The sequence below is a fragment of the Cupressus sempervirens genome, chromosome 1, assembly GCF_028749045.1.
Source record: "Cupressus sempervirens isolate cs-2001-9-10 chromosome 1, ASM2874904v1, whole genome shotgun sequence".
In the NCBI taxonomy this organism is placed as follows: domain Eukaryota; kingdom Viridiplantae; phylum Streptophyta; class Pinopsida; order Cupressales; family Cupressaceae; genus Cupressus; species Cupressus sempervirens.
In genome coordinates, this window is record NC_143118.1 from 884,031,479 (window position 1) to 884,050,038 (window position 18,560).

General features: G+C 35.9%; 3 protein-coding genes across 7 annotated transcripts; 2 read left to right on the forward strand and 1 right to left on the reverse strand.

Annotated features, from left to right (window-relative positions):
• The first annotated feature begins 1,998 nt into the window (after nt 1–1,998).
• On the forward strand, nt 1,999–18,268 carry LOC149580660 (uncharacterized). 5 transcript variants are annotated; one of them, XM_089792628.1, is made up of 4 exons: nt 1,999–2,242; nt 12,525–12,621; nt 12,754–12,873; nt 17,924–18,268. In XM_089792628.1, the coding sequence occupies exons 2-4, from the start codon at nt 12,558–12,560 to the stop codon at nt 17,944–17,946; spliced, it is 207 nt and encodes a 68-aa protein (XP_089648754.1). In that variant the 5' UTR covers nt 1,999–2,242; nt 12,525–12,557; the 3' UTR covers nt 17,947–18,268. The 5 variants fall into 5 exon arrangements, with proteins under 5 accessions (XP_089648754.1, XP_089648730.1, XP_089648747.1 ...); XM_089792604.1 differs by having other exon boundaries at nt 12,525–12,873; XM_089792621.1 differs by lacking the exon at nt 1,999–2,242 and having other exon boundaries at nt 12,363–12,621.
• LOC149580661 (uncharacterized) lies at nt 6,946–10,320 on the forward strand. The gene is made up of 2 exons (XM_089792585.1): nt 6,946–9,414; nt 9,692–10,320. Exons 1-2 carry the CDS (start codon nt 9,211–9,213, stop codon nt 9,863–9,865), a joined length of 378 nt encoding a protein of 125 aa, XP_089648711.1. The 5' UTR covers nt 6,946–9,210; the 3' UTR covers nt 9,866–10,320.
• Nucleotides 9,673–11,943, reverse strand: LOC149580662 (3-dehydrosphinganine reductase TSC10A-like). The gene is made up of 4 exons (XM_089792578.1): nt 11,524–11,943; nt 11,178–11,441; nt 10,782–10,929; nt 9,673–10,218 (listed from the first exon to the last, which is right to left on the reverse strand). Exons 1-4 carry the CDS (start codon nt 11,743–11,745, stop codon nt 9,908–9,910), a joined length of 945 nt encoding a protein of 314 aa, XP_089648704.1. The 5' UTR covers nt 11,746–11,943; the 3' UTR covers nt 9,673–9,907.
• Nucleotides 18,269–18,560: the final 292 nt, after the last annotated feature.

Consider the following 18,560-nt stretch of genomic DNA (forward strand, 5'->3'; position numbering starts at 1 on the left):
TATTAGTTTGAGAACTAATATTATTTCAGCAGTAGTTCAATTTTCAGTTTGCATGAATTCCTTTTTGTTCATGTTATGTGGTTGAAATCTATGCAAAGACATTACAATCTCTTTGAACAATTGGTTTAGTTCTTGGGCATTTCTAGGGTGCCCATTATAGCTTAATTAGAGTGCGAACAATTGTGTTGTCAACATGACAACTTAGTTAATTATGCAAACTAGTGTTGTATACACCATATGCTAAAATAGAGTTGCATACTTTTGTGTTGACAACATGACAACTAATATGAGTACGCATACTCCAAGGTGTCTAACCTAATAAATAATAAAATAATGCATTTATCCTAAGTAAACTTAAATAAAGTGTAAATAATAATTATTTACACTAACAAAATACACTTCTTATTGCAAGATGTCCTTTGCATAAATACCATGCCTTTACACAAATTGCTGCTAGGTCGGCTAAGACCATAATACACTTTTTTAACTTAGAGTAAACATTTAGGATGTCGGCCCTAATTGGACAAGTAATTATTTTGTAAACAAAATAATTCCTTTCCTTTAATTTCGCTGTCATGTTTCATTAAAACACAAATATCTCTTTTCCGTACAGTCCATACTGACTTCTGAAGTTATACACATCATCATCAACATGTATACAATCTCCATCTAACTTCACTAGTCATAATATGATGTCAGCAACAAGTTACGAACAAAATAATACGTTGTTGTATACTAAATTCATACTTAGACAATTTTATGATGTCAAAAGCTAAGTATCTTTATTTCCGAGGTTTCATGTAAGCATGTATATCATGTGTTGCCATAAATGACAACAATTACATATCCTTATTAGCCAATTGTCAACAAGGCCACCCATCATTATCATTTTTTTCTTTTCCTTCTTCCCTTCGACAAGGTGAAATAAAAAGCACCACTCAAGGAAACCACTTGTCATTAGTGGCAAAAAGTATCTCCGAAGCAAAGTAAAGATCCAAAACAACAACAACAAGGGACCAACCAGACTCGTGACGAGGAGGAGAAATAGAGCAACAATGCCACCCATCTCCATCTCCACCTGAAGAATGGTGAGGGGTCTGAGATTTCGAGGTACGTGAGCAATGACTAGAGGAGTTGCAATTGCGGTCACGGTGTCCGCGTGGTGCCAAAGTGTGGTCAGCAGAGCAAGCAATTGGCAACACCTAAGCCACCGTACAAGGGACATTGCCCCAGTGATCTAAGAGCTCCCAAGCACAACTTTATTAGCTTGCCCTAGTGATCTAACAACTCTTGAGCACAACTTTATTAGCTTGGACTTGAGTATATAGCATCAAATTATTGCAAATAGGGGAAGCCCAAGCTAACTTGACACACCTACAATTCCTAATCCGTATGTCAGAATTTGCCAATTTTTTGGATGAACACTCGTAGCTGAGTGAAGAGCTTAAAGCTAACTTTTTGGTGTTTCTACATTTACAAAACTCTCTATAGAACTCATAGAGTGTGAGATGGTTTAAAAATGTCATTTTAAAACAACATTTGCCCAAAGCCTATCATTGCCCCCAATAGCTACTCACCCAATAAGTAATACTTTATGCACAAATGGACCAATTAGCAAAAAAAGAAACTAAAAAAATGAACAAAAGCGAACCCCTATTAGTATTCATGGTGATTTGTTTTGGCATGTTTGCATTGGGTATATAAAAATATGAATATCTTCAAAAAAAAAAAATTGCCTAGCCTCTTTGGTTAAAAACCGAGGACTGAGGGGTATCCATTCCGCCAAATTCGTTGGGGCATATGATCCCGGCCTCATCCGTTTTAGATGTCAAGAGCCTTGCACTCAACAAGACTTTATCCCTAGTGGGCTATTTGTGAGACAATATCTTCAGATTTTAATATGATAAACTATGGAAAATTAATGCCAACTAAGATGTTTTTAACAAAATCAGTTATACGTATGCACTTTTAATGCCAGTTTTTGGGTTGTTGGTACAATTATGTCACAAGCAGCTGAATTTCTGAATGCTACTTTGTCTAAAAAGGAAAAGGCATTATACATTTCGTCTGTGAAGCTTTTAAGTAGGCTATTTGAAAAAGTTCGTTGCTGGCACAGTCCTAAGCTTTTTGGTACGGATCGTGTTTACAAATTTCTGGATCAAAGGTTTAATCTGCATTGAAGCCTGCTTAGGCATACCTGGATAACCGTCACATTCAAAGAAGACTTGCACTCCAAGCCAGAGTAAGCGTATATGTTCTTTCCTTTAAGGGCATATGCTATTACTTCTCTTAAAGTTTCAATATTGTGATTGAATGCAAATTTGACATATCATGTAACGAATATTCCGTTCTATTCTTTTAGGAAAAAGAAATTATCAAATAATTCATGCGATTGAATGTGGGTTTGACATAACTTATTGCTCTGTAAGGCATGGTTTTAGCAAATGGAAAAATAATATTGTTGAATGTAAAATTGATTTAGGCTCATTTAACACGGTTGAATATGGTTTGACATACCTAATTGAAGATTTCATTAATTTATCGGGGCTGGGGTTGGGTAAATTCCTCTATCCTTGTGAGCTTGTTCACGACCTGAAATAGGAAACCTCTAAAGGCCCCAATTTTTCTATTGGGTATTTCCCGAAAATCTCTTAAAAACCCAAAAAATTAGAAATTGTAGCTTACTGGTTCTTGCTTACATTATAAACTAAATTATATGTGATTCAGGGTTATCTACTTTTTCTACTTCTTATTCTTTTCTTTGTTTAATAAGTTATACTGGCTTGATATGGGGTTTCTCTTTTGGTGTCAGGATTCTTCAGTTCTCATTGTATTTGGTTTTAGCTGTTTCCAGTTCATGCTTTCAGTTAGTCAAATTATAATTATAATTTTATTATATTGATTTGTCTGTTGTGAATTCCATCACATTTTAAGTATAGTTTGCATTCAACTTCTGGTTATTTGTATTCATTGCTCCACTTTTTTGAATATTTGTGTGTCTATTTCATCGACTTACGGTAGAAAGTGTTTTTGAAGACCGCTTCATTATGTTGGCATTGAAATTTCCCATTGCAGAAGATATCATAATATGGCCTTAGAGGAAGAAACCCAGTAGCCGCCCACGATAACCTAACATAACTAGATCTCCTAAACTGTATGCCGAATTATGTCAATTTTTTCAGTGAATCTCTGTAGGTGACTCAAGAGCTTAAATCTGAGGTTTCAACATTTGGGCATTTACGGATCTCTCTGTACTGGCCATGGAGTGTGAAGTGGTCAAAAAGTACCATTTTAAAACACTTGTCGGATATCCATTATGTTCAGCCCCCAATATCCTCTCACCCAAAAAAATAGTACTTATGGCACAAATGGACCAATCAGCAACCAAGAAAGTTGAAAAATGATCAACTATTAGTGCATGTGTGATTGGCTACTAGTTCATGTGTTATTGGCTATTACACGTGTTATCATTTTTTGGGGCTTTTAAAAGCAGTAATTGGGGGATATCTATCATCAAACCCTCATGGCCATTGGACCCTCTGGCAGATACTGGTCTCATCCCCTACTTGTTTGTCTAATTACCTCTAGCATTCCAAATTGCTTATAGGTCTACGTTGCCATTTTTTAGCTATCTCAAAGGGTTAGGACTTGCCCTATTCTGTTGTGCTTCCCCAATGACCTTTACAGCATGTTTGGAAACATTTTGAACTTTGAATTGGTGATTAGCGCTTGTGTCTATTAACCAATGCTCAAATGATGTTCTTGATTTCCACAAGGTCTAAAGTAGCATATAGACATTTTTTCTATTTCTAGTGCTGGAGAAAGGTATATTATAAGCCTTTTATTTGACATGGAAACTATTTTGTTCTTTGTCAATCCTTACTTATGTAAGAACATTCTGGCCTGAACTATGCCCTCATAAAGGGTCATCAAAGGCCAAAGAAATAAGCTTATTGTTTCTCCTTGTTTTTCTATTTTAGGAAGATCATTTGTGATTCTACAATGCAAATGCCTTTTCTTGAGTGACTGTTTTGTGTTCAGGGATTGCTCACTGAACCCACTAAATTTTTCCACAAATCCTGTCAACAATATCTATTAGTTAGATCTCTAAATATGCTCTATTTATTGTTAAAACTTGAAGAGGGTGATCTTTCTGCAGAAATATTAAGTTTCTGCATCTTCTTTTCCATTCTAAATTATAGTTACATGTTCAAAAGTTTACATTTTCCCTGGTGATTTGATTTGTACCAAAAGTGGAGAATATAATTATCTAAAATATTAGCATGTAATAAAATGTTGCCATCTGCATAGTTGGTATCATACAGTGAAGTATCTCTTCTTTCAATGGCTTGATTACGTGTATGCTGAGGGCTTTGATCCTGCACCACCCATATCAATACGCCTGTTTCATCACACCTTGCTATACCTTAGTTATTTTCCATGCTAAAAAAAATTCAGTGCTTCACAATCTAGAAAAAAGAATGGAGAAAATCAGCCCCTAGTGTGAATCCTGTAAAGTTCAAAAATCAATAGATGCAGGGAGATAGGTGTTAGGAAATGGCCATAGGACCATTATGATGTAGAAATTAAGGACTCCAAATCCAAGCAACATCGACAACTTGGAACCTCAATCATATTATATTCCCTGTTATGCTATTAGTCACTTTTTCTTCTCCTAGATGCTTATATCTGAAGTGCCTTTTATATGCCCATTTCTTGTGGGTTATATTTGTGATTATCAAGGTCATTTCTTTTCACATTTCCCTATTTTATCTATACCTCTGGAAATTACATACTTCGCAATCTTTGACTTATACACTCAATTTAGTGTACTCTCCTATAAGTGTGTTCTAAAACATTTTTTCAAGAACTTATCCAACATTAAAATTGATTTATGACCATTCCTGAGCCTTCCCAAACCCCTTAAGATGTACCCAAGAAATTTACTAAAAAATGACAGATTGCCCTCCAAACGCCTGACACCCATACACTTTGAATCCCTAGGAAAGCCATTGAAATTTAGTAGAGTCTATAACCATAATTACTAAAAGTGTCCTAACATGTTTGTTACTAGTAATTTGGATCTGAGCAAAATATAAATCTAGAATGAGTTTCATTTGAAAAGTTTCCAATCTCTAAACTCTTATGGTACTAGATTTTCCTCTCACCTCCTATGGTTTTGAAAATTTTCACATTAAAGAAATCTCCACAACAATCCTCAGTTGCACTTCTTCTAGTCCTCCATTGCCAATTCTTTATTCTCCTTCCCTGTCTTCCTCTCTTCACTGTCTCAGTGTCCATGAATTCATTGCCTTCCCAAATCTAATGGCCTCGTAGAATCTCCATTCCTGTTCTTTTCATTCTCTACTGCAGTCTCCCATAAATCTAATCAAACATTTCCTATTTCCTTCCTTGATTTACTCTCTCGTTTACATGACTTACACAAAAAGTGTAGGGATTTGCACCATAGTGTTTCATTCCTCCAAATTCAAATCTGCATGCACCACATTCTCACCACACTAGAGACATCACAAACCAAATGTTTTTAGAGTAAAATTGAAGATTGAAATAGACCACACAAGGAACTTACTAAGTCAGACTCCCAAATAGTCAAACCCTTATTCTTTTCCCTTTTGGTTTCGATTTAAAAAATTATAACATTAGAGACTTTCTAGATAAAAGACATGAAATAGAAATCAGGACATAGAATTGAGCAAGGACCGGAACTTTATTTTGGATTCCAATTAATATTTCTACAAATTCATCTAAAATGGAACTCAATGAACTCATTGACTCAGAATATATCAATGAAATTAGTAATTCTTTTAAGTACAAATGATGCACAATATCCACATATTAAATACCCAATGGCAAATATCTAAACATCAAAAAAAGGTTAAATCTAATCAGTATAAATATAACGAGAACAAACGTGAACCCAGAAGCATGACAAAGCACCTGCTTCCAAAAATACTACACTAGACAAGTTTTGAGAAGTAGTCACTGGAAAATCTTTTACTAGATTACAGAAACCATTATTATGCAACACCCCCACTATAATATACCTCATTTTGTCGCCCAGAAACTTTTCTTTGAACATCTTTGTAACAAACCCAACCAAAAGATGCTTCTTGTAATAGAAAATATTCCCATCCAGATTTCCCAAATTAATGAGGCCTTCTCATTTTCTTGAAGCCATGGAGTATAAAGCATTCCCTTGGACGTGATCAATATTTATTATTTGCACTTAAGCTACAAAGTATGTGATTTTCTTGCCCATCAAAGGATAGTTGAATTACATTGACCTCAAGCCCGTGTTGAAAACATTGACTACCCTTTACTAAACATCAACAGTTCACAACCAGCATGATAATAAATGCATCATTCGTATCATGGAAAGGAACAGGCAAGTCCACCTAGACAAGAGAAAATAGTACAGTACTTAGCACTGCTAGAATCAACCCACAAGATAGAGAACTGCAAAACGCCTATCCACGAGAAATAGCAACATAAAAATATATAGCCAAACCAAACATAGAATAAGAGATTGCAAATATTGGCAAATGTCTTTAGAGTCTTAGACGGAAAAGGAAAAATCAGCAACAACAAAAAAAAAAGAAACAACTGTCAATTGTTCCTGCACACAAGCAGGGAACAAATCAACAATTCAACGAACATACATGTCAGGACTTAATGAAAAAAATTCTCTAAATCATCTAAAGCATAACCAAGAGCAATAAAATAGAAATTAGCAATAATCCATATCTTCAAGGCAATTACTTCTCCCTTTGAGTTTTCATACATATTCCTGCACATTTATAGGCTAGAGGCAGAATACCCTTTGAACAATTAGAGGATTCTAATACTTCATACTGCTCATCTAAGATCTAACCACAGCAATAAGCATCATGGAAGAGGCGAGAGATGTTGACAATTGGATATCCCAACCACCTGTTCTGCAATCATCTTACACTGATGTCCCCTGAGATGCCTTACTAAAACACTGAAAACTTCCCACTTGAGTGAGGACATACTCTTGCACAATTGGTGCAGAATATCCTTTGGTAAACTAATCACGCTATACAATTCTTAAACTGCTTATACTCTCTTCTCGTCATCAGATCCCACTACAGAGATGACCAGCACGGAAAGGCAAAGGCTAGTATTCCATTATATATTTCTTTATAGAAGTAATGCACAACTATACGTAAATCAAAGCCAGAAACAACATGAAGAGTCAAACATAAGGCTGCACTTGAGATTGAAATCAAGAAAGCTTAATCTGAAGCTTTTGATGATCAGTTCTATTGTCTTTGACCAGAGGAGATAAATTTTTTTCTGCAAGGGAAACGAGATACTAGTATCTGAAATTCCACTTAAATGAGCATGTTTAATGAGAAAACATGGCAAGACAGTGAAGATGCCCGGTAAGCTGCACAATAAGCTGATGAAAAGACTAAAAAACAATATTAATAGAAATAGAAAAGCCCCATACTGATTTCTATGGCCATTTGCAAATAAAAATAACAGGAAAAAGAGAAGACAGGGCAAGCCATAAAGAATACCCATGCAACATAACCAAGACACATACTTTAACAGTTTCATGAAGATTGCAAAAGAAACAAGGAAAAGAAGTAGTTGAAAGGAAATGCAAACGATTGCCTACAGGCAGCTTATAAAATGAAATAGACACCATGTTGTTAAATGAGTCTGTTTAGCAGTATTATAATGCCATAATTGAGCACTAAGAGCAGATCAAGGATATATAGAAAAGGCGCAATTTCATGTTGCAGTAAGATATGGAAAATAATAAATCAGGATGCAGAAGGTCAGTAATCCTTGCTAAAGTTACAAGCAAAATGCGTGGTAATCAGATCCAACAGAGTACGAGACACTAGCATGGAAAGATCCTGAAGCAGCAGAAGATTAGCTGACAGAAGATGGAATTCAGAATGAAGCTACAGCATCGTTTTTCAATCAAGGACTTGGAAGTTCCACAGATTACAAAAAGGACAGATTCGTTTGCATGCAAATTGAGCAGCTTTCAGATGAGAGTCAAAGGTGATCGTTAGACTGAACAAGATAATTCTACCACATAGATGAAGTGTAAAAACTGTACCCTTGCCAAAGACCCTATGCATTCCAAGTAATAAGAGGTGAGAAGTAACACGCCTTCTAAGCAGACACAAACTATATCTATAATCTAACTTTGCAAAAAGGAGTAAGCAGCAGTGGGTCGTAATGATGAGAAGACAAATAAGAGCCATATGCCAAGGACATGGAGATAAGATGATATACCAACCATGCCTATGAAGTATCACCTTGAAAAGCACAAGAAATCCACTTAGCAACAAGACTCACTCCTTGAGTAAATGGATCAATCAAACCCAAATGACCCTTATCCTTTGGCTAAACACAATAAAGCCAAGATGTAAATTGAATGCCATGGCTGTGTTTCCATTCCGGCAAAACCTATGAATCGATTGAGCTGCCTATAACAAGGATGAGATGGAAGCCAACAAGAAGTATAGAAATGACCAGGGGTGAGTATACCATTTACAAGTACAACTTGGAGCCAACCAGCAAGAGAAAGAAGTGATCATAGCATGTAACAGGGCATGAGCGTGCATCAAAGCATAATGGAAAAGGGTTCCTCAGATATTATAATGGGAGATGTTTTAGAAGGCATGTATGGAACATGTCCAAGCAGAAACAAGACAGGTTGATACAACACCTTTAACTCCGATTTCATGGAGTACACAAGAACAACATTTAGGTGCCCTAAAGCCTTAGCACATTCAATTCTGTCAACTGGCAGTACGATATCATTCTCAAACAGGCATTCCATACATATCAGGCTTTATACTTCCTGCATTGACAAGCAATTAAAATTTTGAAGATATGCATTTCTGTGTCAAAGATTGTAACCAATACCGGCCCAAATCCTGACAGAGGATAGATATAGTGGGAGTCATGGGAGGTCTACACATTACTGCCTTGGCAAATAGAGAAAAATCTAAGATAATCTAAGTAGCTCGCCATCTATGCAGAGAATTGTTAAGAAACCAACAGGGAAAAAAAGGAGCTACGCAAAGCCACTGCCAATACGCATATGTATAGCCATTTTGATGGCTAACGGCACATTTAAGATATGTGCAACAGCATCACAAAGCTCCCAGTGTTTTGGAATCCATTTAAAAACCAGTGAAGATGAGGGGCATTGGAAGAAGCTTTAGGCATTATTTAATGAGTGGGCAGTGTTTGGGCACATTTTCACAAATGAATATTCTCAGTTTCAACCAGCAAAATTGGCAGGAGCCAATGAGAAATTTCTTTGAGTGCAATTCTGAAGAAAAAGAAAGCAGAAAATTAAATGACATTAGAGGAGTGATTGATTTTACATTTCATGAACAGGTATTTGACTATTTTCTAGAAATAAAAATCAGAGTTCCTCTCAAGGCTAAAAGGACTGAAACGTTTTTAGAGATGTAGGAAAAAAGAACCTGCTAAAACAAACTTCAGAATATGCCTTTATTTTTTATTCTTGGAAAATTAAAAATTAATAAATGAGATCAACATTTTTCCTGCCTTTGACAGGAACCACATTTTCAAAAAGTAGCAATATTTTGTTTTACAATAATTCTGGAAAATATAAATATTTTGTTTTGATTCTTCTTTTTTTTTTTATTAGACTGCAGGAATCGGGAGCAACACGGCCCCCCCTATAAACTACAGTGCGCTGGGTAAACTTTTTAACGTGACCGGTAGCGCTGGCGCGACACGCCCACCAGTACCATGGGGATGGGGGAGACTAGAACCCGTGACCAACCCCCTACAGCAGGGAAGATTTAGCCAACCGGGCTAGGGCCCCCGCCCATGTTTTGATTCTTCTCGCCAACAGAACATCCTAGCATTTTTTATTCTTTCTACGTCCTACAACGTAATACAAGTAGAGAACTACAAAGAAGCTGAATATTCTAATGGGAATAAACAATATCAATTCAATCAAGGCTCTTCCAAATGTCTCTGCAGGCATAAGTCCACGAGAAAATGTGGACAACACAAGACCACCAAATTGGCTTGTAACAAGAAAAGTTCCTTTCTTTGTCGCTTCTAATGTATATTTTGCGACCTGTTCAGGTGTCTCTGCTTGACGTCGGTCATAGAAAGTAGTGGCCTTAATCATCTGGAAGGTATCTCTGTCATCTTCCATGCCAACTACATAATTTGGGGATGCAACAATAATCTAGATGAGAATCACTTAAAGAATATATTAACAATCATGAAAAGAAATATTAGGCACAGTAATGTTTTGTTTAATTTTTAGCATGCCCAAGATATTTCTAATACCTCAGAGAAAATTTGCACATACATGAGTACAAAAGGCTTTTAGAAAGATGCATTCGGAAATTTCATAGATGTCTATATCATTTGGATGAGGATTATATTGCAGATCAAGTAGCTTTATCTTGAAATATAAAAAAAAATCCTCATTTTAATCAAGGGTGAGTAATATCATCCAAGCAATTTAAACATGTACCCAAGGTCTTGTTGGAGAAGCCTTATTTACTAATTAAGGATCATGGAAAGCCTGAAACATCTTTGACAAATCTCACATAAAATCAAGCATAATATACAAGCAAATAGGGTTCATGATACCGGCATGATACAGATAATCCTTCCATAAATGATTGTACAGAAAAACTTATCTGTTTATATCTAATATAAATTTTAGAAACTAAAAATATTAATCTCATTAAGACAAAATCGGAGGTACTTACTGTTATCAAGCATGGGAGTGTCCACATATCCTGGAAAAACCATGCTAATTCGGATATTATAAGGCATCAGTTCAAGCTTGAGAGTTTCTCCAAGTCCCTTGAGAGCATGTTTGGTAGCAGCATACACAGCATTACCGTACAAAAATAACTGCCAAAATAATATAATAACCAAAAGAATTATTCTTGAATGAACGATCAACAAACCAACCTAACTCTGAAAAGTTGGTAAATTTTTTTAGATGTGATAACGGAAGGATTTAAGAAATAATCTATCGGCGGACCGCCTATGGCTTTGCCCTTAACCAGACATTTAAACTGACAATCACAATTGACGGAATGAAACTTGCATATCAGTTTTTATTAATAAGCATACAAATAGTTTTAGCCATAACATACCATTCCTGACAGTGAATTCATGAGAACAATGGAGGTCCGTATTTGGGGATTCCTCTGCTTCATCAATGGAATGCCAATATGCAGGGTATTGACAACCCCTGTCAAATTTGTCTGAATGATGGCATGAAGATCTTCAATCCCGCATTCATCCAGAACTGCAGTTTTTAACACACCTGCATTGCAAACCAGCACATCAACAGCTCTCCATTCAAAAGATTCATTTATTGCCTTTGCCAAGGTTTCATACACACCCACATCTGCAACCTATTCAAAACAAAAAATTAGACCAGACATCAAGATTTCTAGGTTTTAAGATAAAGCTTCAAATGAAGGGATGAGGAAAAACCTTGGTTAATATTTTATGTTTGGTTTCACCATCTCTGGCAAGAGTTTGTTCTGCTTTCTCCAATTTAGTGGAGCTTCTGGCTAAAAGACTGATGAAAGCTCCTTGAGAGAGAGCTTCTTTGGCAATGGCAAGCCCAATTCCACTTGACCCACCTGTTATCAGAACATGCTTTCCCTCCAGAGATTGCAGCCATGGCGATGGATTGAAGAAAGGGATCTTCATTCCAAGACTGGTCCGAAAACTTAATCTAGAGATGGAATAAAGACCCGAGGATATGGAGATGTTTTCTTGGAATAGAGAGTTTTAACGTGGCTGTTCGCCCTCTAATTTTTGTTTTTGTCAGATGGTGGAAGGGGTTAACAAGGGTTCGGCCAAAAAAACATTCTTTGTTTTGTTTTTCTGTTATAAGCATGTTGTTTTTGTTTGGCTTTTCTGTTATAAGTATGTATATAGGTGTTTTTTGTTTGTTTTTTCTGTTATAAGCATGTAATAAAATTCGTAAACTATGAATTTCAATATCATTGACTAGCTATTTTTTTTTATGAATGAGAAAGTAAACTTTCTTTCTCGGATAGAATTCAAAGTATTAAAGTATTGTTTATCTTTAAAATAATTTAAATAAGTAATATTTATTTAGAAAAATAAAATAAAATATTAATAGTGATTAGAAGTACAATGGATCAAATTGTGTGATCACAGGATAGATGATAAAATTATCTATAATTTAAATTAAAAGTATTCAGCTTTAATATATATGAGAATATAAAATAGTTTCTTCTATTGATAAAACATTTTAGCAATTGATTATTAGATATAAATAAAAGCATGAATTATATAAAACATACAAATTTAATGAATTTTATATTTAAGGTAGATTGTACAAGTACATGTATCAACAAATGTAAAACTGGAAGTAAAATAAAAATTGAACTTTCAGAGCGAACTTTCTGTCTTTTTTCACTTGCGATCTACTGTCATAGCTTTTCCGGTATCTTGTTTAGGGTTTCAAGGCTGATCCTGCCGGCAAGGTGGCAATGTCCAGTGGAAATGTCGACGGCAGTGGACAACTGGAGGTCCCCGTGCGTGCGACATTAGCAGGTGGTATATCCTCAACCATTCCCCCATTTAATTGGAATTGCTGCTCAGGTACGTCTTTCGATCCTTCTGCTCCATCATGTAATTCCCCAGCCGCGAGCAACCATGCCATTAATAACGGTGACTCCTGTTCAGATCCTGTCATTTCTCTCAAACGTAAGTCGTTTTCGGAGGCAGTTGCGAGCGCAATTGGTAAGGTTGATGCTCGAGCTAGGTTTTTAGTCGGTTCGGGGAACGATGAGGGCGCCCTCCAAGGTAAGATCCCTTTGGCTTCCTCGGCTCCGTTTTCCTTGACTCCGAACTGAAATGTTAGCCGAGATTGTTAAGGAAAAAAACAAGCTTAAAGATACTGCTATATTCTTTGCTTCTGTTGAAATTGATTAGTGCTCGCCTCACAAATTTTTGGATGACTGGTTTCCAAATTTTTGCAATGTCAAATTAGGGTTTAATATTTCATTTTGCAGACGGATTCAACAGGTTTTGTTTGTTATATTCTTTGCTAATCATGAGGCCCAACAAGAGGTCTTAAAAAGGCAATATTGGATAGTGGGCTCGACCTCCTTCCGTGCTCTGGCATGGACCTTTGAAGCCGTGCATGAGGAAGTCTTAGCTCTTTCGGCTTCTAGGTGGATTTTGGTTAAAAATGTCCCTCGTTTCTTTGGCGTTTCCTTCCTCATTTAATGGAAAACTTTGGCAAAATTATCTGGATGGATGAAACTGGATGGATGGAACTGTCAGATTGGTCTCTCACACGGATGCTAGGGTTCTTATTTCGATTCTCCCAGGCAAGGAAATACCTAGTGAAATTAATATTAAAGTGAAATGAAAATTTTGTTTGCCCCATTGAAATCTTAGGAGGATTGAATGCCTGTTTTTTGTGTAGGAAGGAAGGTCATCGTAGGAAGGATTGCCCTATCATTAACAAAACTTATTCTAAACCTTCCAGTAGCCCTAACCCTTCCCCTAGGTCCAATCCTCTGATTAACCCTACTGTTGTTCAATCATCTACTGGTTTATCTGCTAAAAACATTTTTGACAACACGATTAACTCCCAGGTTGATCCTAATACCATCATACAAAGTAACCCACCTCCTGAGGCAGTGTCGGGGCTTGAAAGTGATGAAGGTTTTACTTTGGTTAGTAACAAGAAGAAAAGGAAAAATAATATTTCGGGTCACCCTAAGCCCAATAACCACAAAGATTTGCCTCCATCTTCTCAGCCCATTATTCCTCCTCCGAGTGTTGACTTGAGCTAATGTCTTGTTCCAAATTCCGGCAATATCAAATCTGATTTGATCACCCCTAAATTACCACCAAAAGTCTTTAAGGAAATTGATGAAGGTTATATTTTTGAAATTATTGCAGCTTCTAAGTCAAATCTAAATGAAGTTAATATGGATATGGAGTCTTCTAAATGTGATGTCTCCTCTAGGATAGATTCTATGTCTATGAGAAGACATGGAAGGTCACCAGGGTCAAAAAACAAATCTGCTAGCAAGTTAGATGGGGGTACATCCAATAGTCCCTTAATGGTTAATGAAAGTCTGTGCCAAACTCCTTCTAATGTTTCTCAATGAATTGCCTTTCTTGGAATGTTAGGGGACTCGAGTCTCCTGATAGAAAGTATGTCATTAAGTGGGTTTTAAATTTGTTTGGTAATATTGATTTATTCATGTTGCAAGAGATAAAAGCTATTAGTTTCACTCTTGAAACCAACCTTAATTTCATATGGAATGATTCTATTAAGTTCCACTCTAATCATATTAGGGGTAAAGGGCGAATTGATGTTCTTATCAATCCTAAATGGGGTTCTCTCATTTTTTATAATGGTGTTTCTCCCTATAACAGGGCGGTTTGGTTTATTGTTAATATCAATAATAAACATTTTGGTTTTTGTTCCATTTATGCTTCCAATGATGTTAAAGCCAGAATCTCTCTCTGGAACTAGCTATCTACTCTCCTTGATATACCCTGGTTTTTTGGAAGGGATTTTAATGTGGTTGAATCGCAAATTGACAAATCTGGTGGCAATCCTTTTAGCTGGAAAGATCAAGAGTATGTGCATTGGTCTAACTTTACTAAGGCTAAAAATCTGTTTGATCCTCTTGCTAACTTGAAGGATACTCATCTTGGAATTTGACACACTTGGTGCAATTTCCAGCAAGGTCATTCTAGGATCTACTCCAGATTAGACTGTTTTTATGGTAATAAGGACTTATTTTCTTTTCTCCCTGATAATAATAGTATCATCATCAAGGTTACTGCTACCACTTTGTCTGATCATCATCCTATCTTCACCAGGATTAGTATTAATTCTGAGCTTGCTCGTCAGAAGTCTGCCTATACCAAATTCTTGTTAAACACAAAGCTTCTTTAGTTGATGATGTTCTTTGTGCCATTCATATCATTAGAAACATCAACTTTTATAATCTTAAAGATTATTCTATGATTGATAAATGGAAGGCTACTCTTCCAACCTGGAAAAGTTTTATTCAAACCATTGGTCAAAAGCACACTAAAGACTTTAGATTTAATAAAAAGCTTCTATGTTCTAATCTTCAGGAAGTTGAATTTAAAGTTCAGATTGACCCTTCTAATCCAGACCTCTTGAACCAGGGGATTACTTCAAAAGATGCCCTGAGTAAACACCAACAATCCAAAATCCAAGGAGTTAAGATTCGTTCCAAGGCTAACTGGCTCCAACATGGGGATCATGATTCCAAGTTTTTCTTTAGTCTTCTTAAACAAAAGCAAGTTAAAGAATCTATAGATAGGCTTGTAATTAATAATTAGGAAGTCACGAATCCTGAAAGCATCTCATCGGCCTTTGTTGATTATTATAGGCAGCTTCTCTCCTTTAAAGACTCCAAGGAGGCTGATGAGTTTAGAGCTAACTGTAGGCCCATTTTTTCCCACGAAGTTGGATGTTGATGATGTTATGCTTCTTTCCACCTCGATATCTATTGATGAGATTGAAGGGGCCATTAAAGCCCTCAAGGATGATAAAGCCCCTAGGCCTAATGGGCTTCCTATCAAATTCTATAAGGCCAATCTTAGTTGGATTAGCAAAGACATGCTTGATCTTTATAATGAGGCTATATCTTCTGGCTCCCTCAGTCCGAAAATTAATAAGGGTTTTATTAAACTCCTTCCAAAGGAAGGGGATAAGACTTTGATAAAAAAATGGAGACCGATCACTCTCCTTAATGTCTCTTATAATAGTTTTAGCTAAAGTGCTTGCTCTTAGACTAGTTCATATTCTCCTTAAGTTTGTTAGTATTACTCAAACCGGTTTTATTAAGGGAAGATACTTTTTGGAGAATCTTATTATTGCTTGGGAAGCCATGGATTGGGCTAAGAATTCCCACCAGAATGTTGCTTTGCTCCTTGATTTTGAAAAAGCCTATGACAGGGTGGAGTGGCAATTCATCATTATGATGTTACAATCTTTTGGTTTTCCTCCTTATTTTTGTAATGTTGTTCAAACTTTGCTTAAGGATGCTTGTGCTCAAATTGAGATCAATGGATCTCTCTCTGATCTTTTCCCTCTTGGTTGATCCATCAGGTAAGGCTGCCCTTTGGCCCCTGCTCTCTTTGTTATTGATGTTGAAGCCTTATTTTATATTCTTAGAGATACTTCTATTTCTCCAGATATTAGAGGTTTGTACCTTCCGAATAATGAAGAGCTCTTAAATAGTCACTTTGCGGATGATATTGCTATTTTTCTTGAGCTCATTGAGTACAATTTTAAAAATTTGCAAGTCAAGTTGGATTTATTTTGTGCTATCTTGGGTGCTAAAATCTCGCAGGCTAAGTCTATCTGTTTGGGTTGGGAGGATAAGCCTCTTGATTGGTTTTCTCAATTAAATTTTCAATGGGGAGGCCCAAAAAAAGTTGTCAAGTATCTTGGAATCCCTTACTTTGTTGATCCTTCTCTTAAGGACATGTGGACTTGGGTTAAGGCTAAGATTGAGAATAAACTTAATAAATGGCATAATAGAGCTTTATCTCTTGTTGGGAGAATTCAAGTTTGTCAAAAGATTTTGTCTTCCTATAGTATTTATTACTCTTCTGCGTGGATGTTTAATAACTATTAGATCATTGAAATTCAAAACGCCATTAGGCATTTTCTTTGGTCTAATGGCAAGGGGGGAAAAAATCCCATGCTGTCAATTGGGATTGGTGTCATACTGATAAATCCCTGGGTGGGCTAGGGATTAAGGACCTCAAATTGCAAGGCATTGCTCTTTCTGCCAAATGGATCTTTCAAGCTTTGGAAGGTGATAGTCCCTGGAAAGTGCTTGTTAGACATAACATTGAGAGAGGTTGTCCCAAGGAGGCTAAGTCTTGGAAGAACCTCCCTTTCTGTGACCTTATTATTGATAAATTTCCAGTGATTGTCCAAGGTTATGTCATTTTTAAGTCTATCTGGCATGCCTGGGATCATGTTTGAAAGTTTATCACTAATAAGGATTTTTATAATGATAATCAAATTCATGGTGAGAGGTCCATTTGGTGGAATTTGAGTGTGAATAATAAACCCCTAGCCCTCTACTAGGGATGTTCAGCCAAGTCCTAGGCTAAAGTTGGTATTACTTAGTTTGTTGATTTATCTGAGCACGATGTTCTTATTCCTTGGGATGATCTCAAGAATAAATTTAATCTTCCTCAATCCCAGAAGAAGACTTATAATCTTATCTTGCAAGCTTCTAAAGACTTGCCTTCCATTTGTCATGTGGACTCTTATAGGCATCTTAAATGTAAATGGCTTGACGGTACTGTTTTGGATAAGCTTAAAGCTAAAAAAATTTACAAGGTTATTGATCATAATGAGGATATTATTGTTCATTTGAATAAGATCTGGTACTATTCTTTTGATTGTAAAGCTTGGTTTAAGCTGTTGGACTGTATTTGGAAAAGTCCTGTTGAACCAAAAATTCAATGTTTTAAATGGCTGACTTTTAATTGATAGACTTCATATTAGAAGAGATAATCAACAATCTGATGTTTGTAAAATCTACAGGTTACCTAAAACTAGTAGACATATTTTATTTGATTGCCTTTTTGCTAAAGAGATTTGGAATTTATTGGGTATTTACTATCCCATTAGTGTGAGCATTATCAATATTATTACTGGTCACATTAATGGGCTTAGTAAGGATGCTAATTATTTTTGGAGTATGTTGTCCTTTAACATTCTATGGAAGATTTGGAAATGTAAGAATGAGGAAAAGTACCAAGGTAAGCCAAGGGTTCTTACTGATTTTTTTTTTGAACACTCACTTTTTTCAAAATCTTTTTGCAGGTGCAAACCATCATGATAATTGAGAAGGGCAAATTAAGAAGATTCCTTAAAGATGGGCATGCGACCTTCTTTGTTCACGAACTTAAGTATGGGTATCAATGGCGAAGGAATATCGACAATTTGTAGTTATTTGAGCACACCTGTTGGAAGTTGAACCAAGCTATTAAGAGGAGCCATAATGCCAAGAAGGAGGAAATCTTTATGCTGTCCCAGATTCAAGAGTGGAAGAGTATTGTATGGATGGAAGGCCCACTCAATTGGACCACTTGGGTAGATTTATACTATGATGTATTGCACTAGCCTTGTGCTTTTTGGTTTTAAAGAGTATTTGATACTTTCTTGCTACTCCTCTATTGTTATTGTTATGGTTTGATGCTATGCCTCTTATGTGAATCTTGAAAAACTGTGTAATTATTTTTTGATCTCTCTATATCTAATAGAAAAAAAATTATATTTACATCATAGAAAAACAAGCAATAGGAAAATTTTAATGTTTGAATTAGCATAATAGACATGTCAATTTAAACACATTATCATAATTAGTTGTGTTTAAAAGTCTTTTATGACTTTAGCAATGTAATAAAAACAAAAAAATATTATCATAATTAATTGTGTTTAAAAGTCTTTTTACAAATTT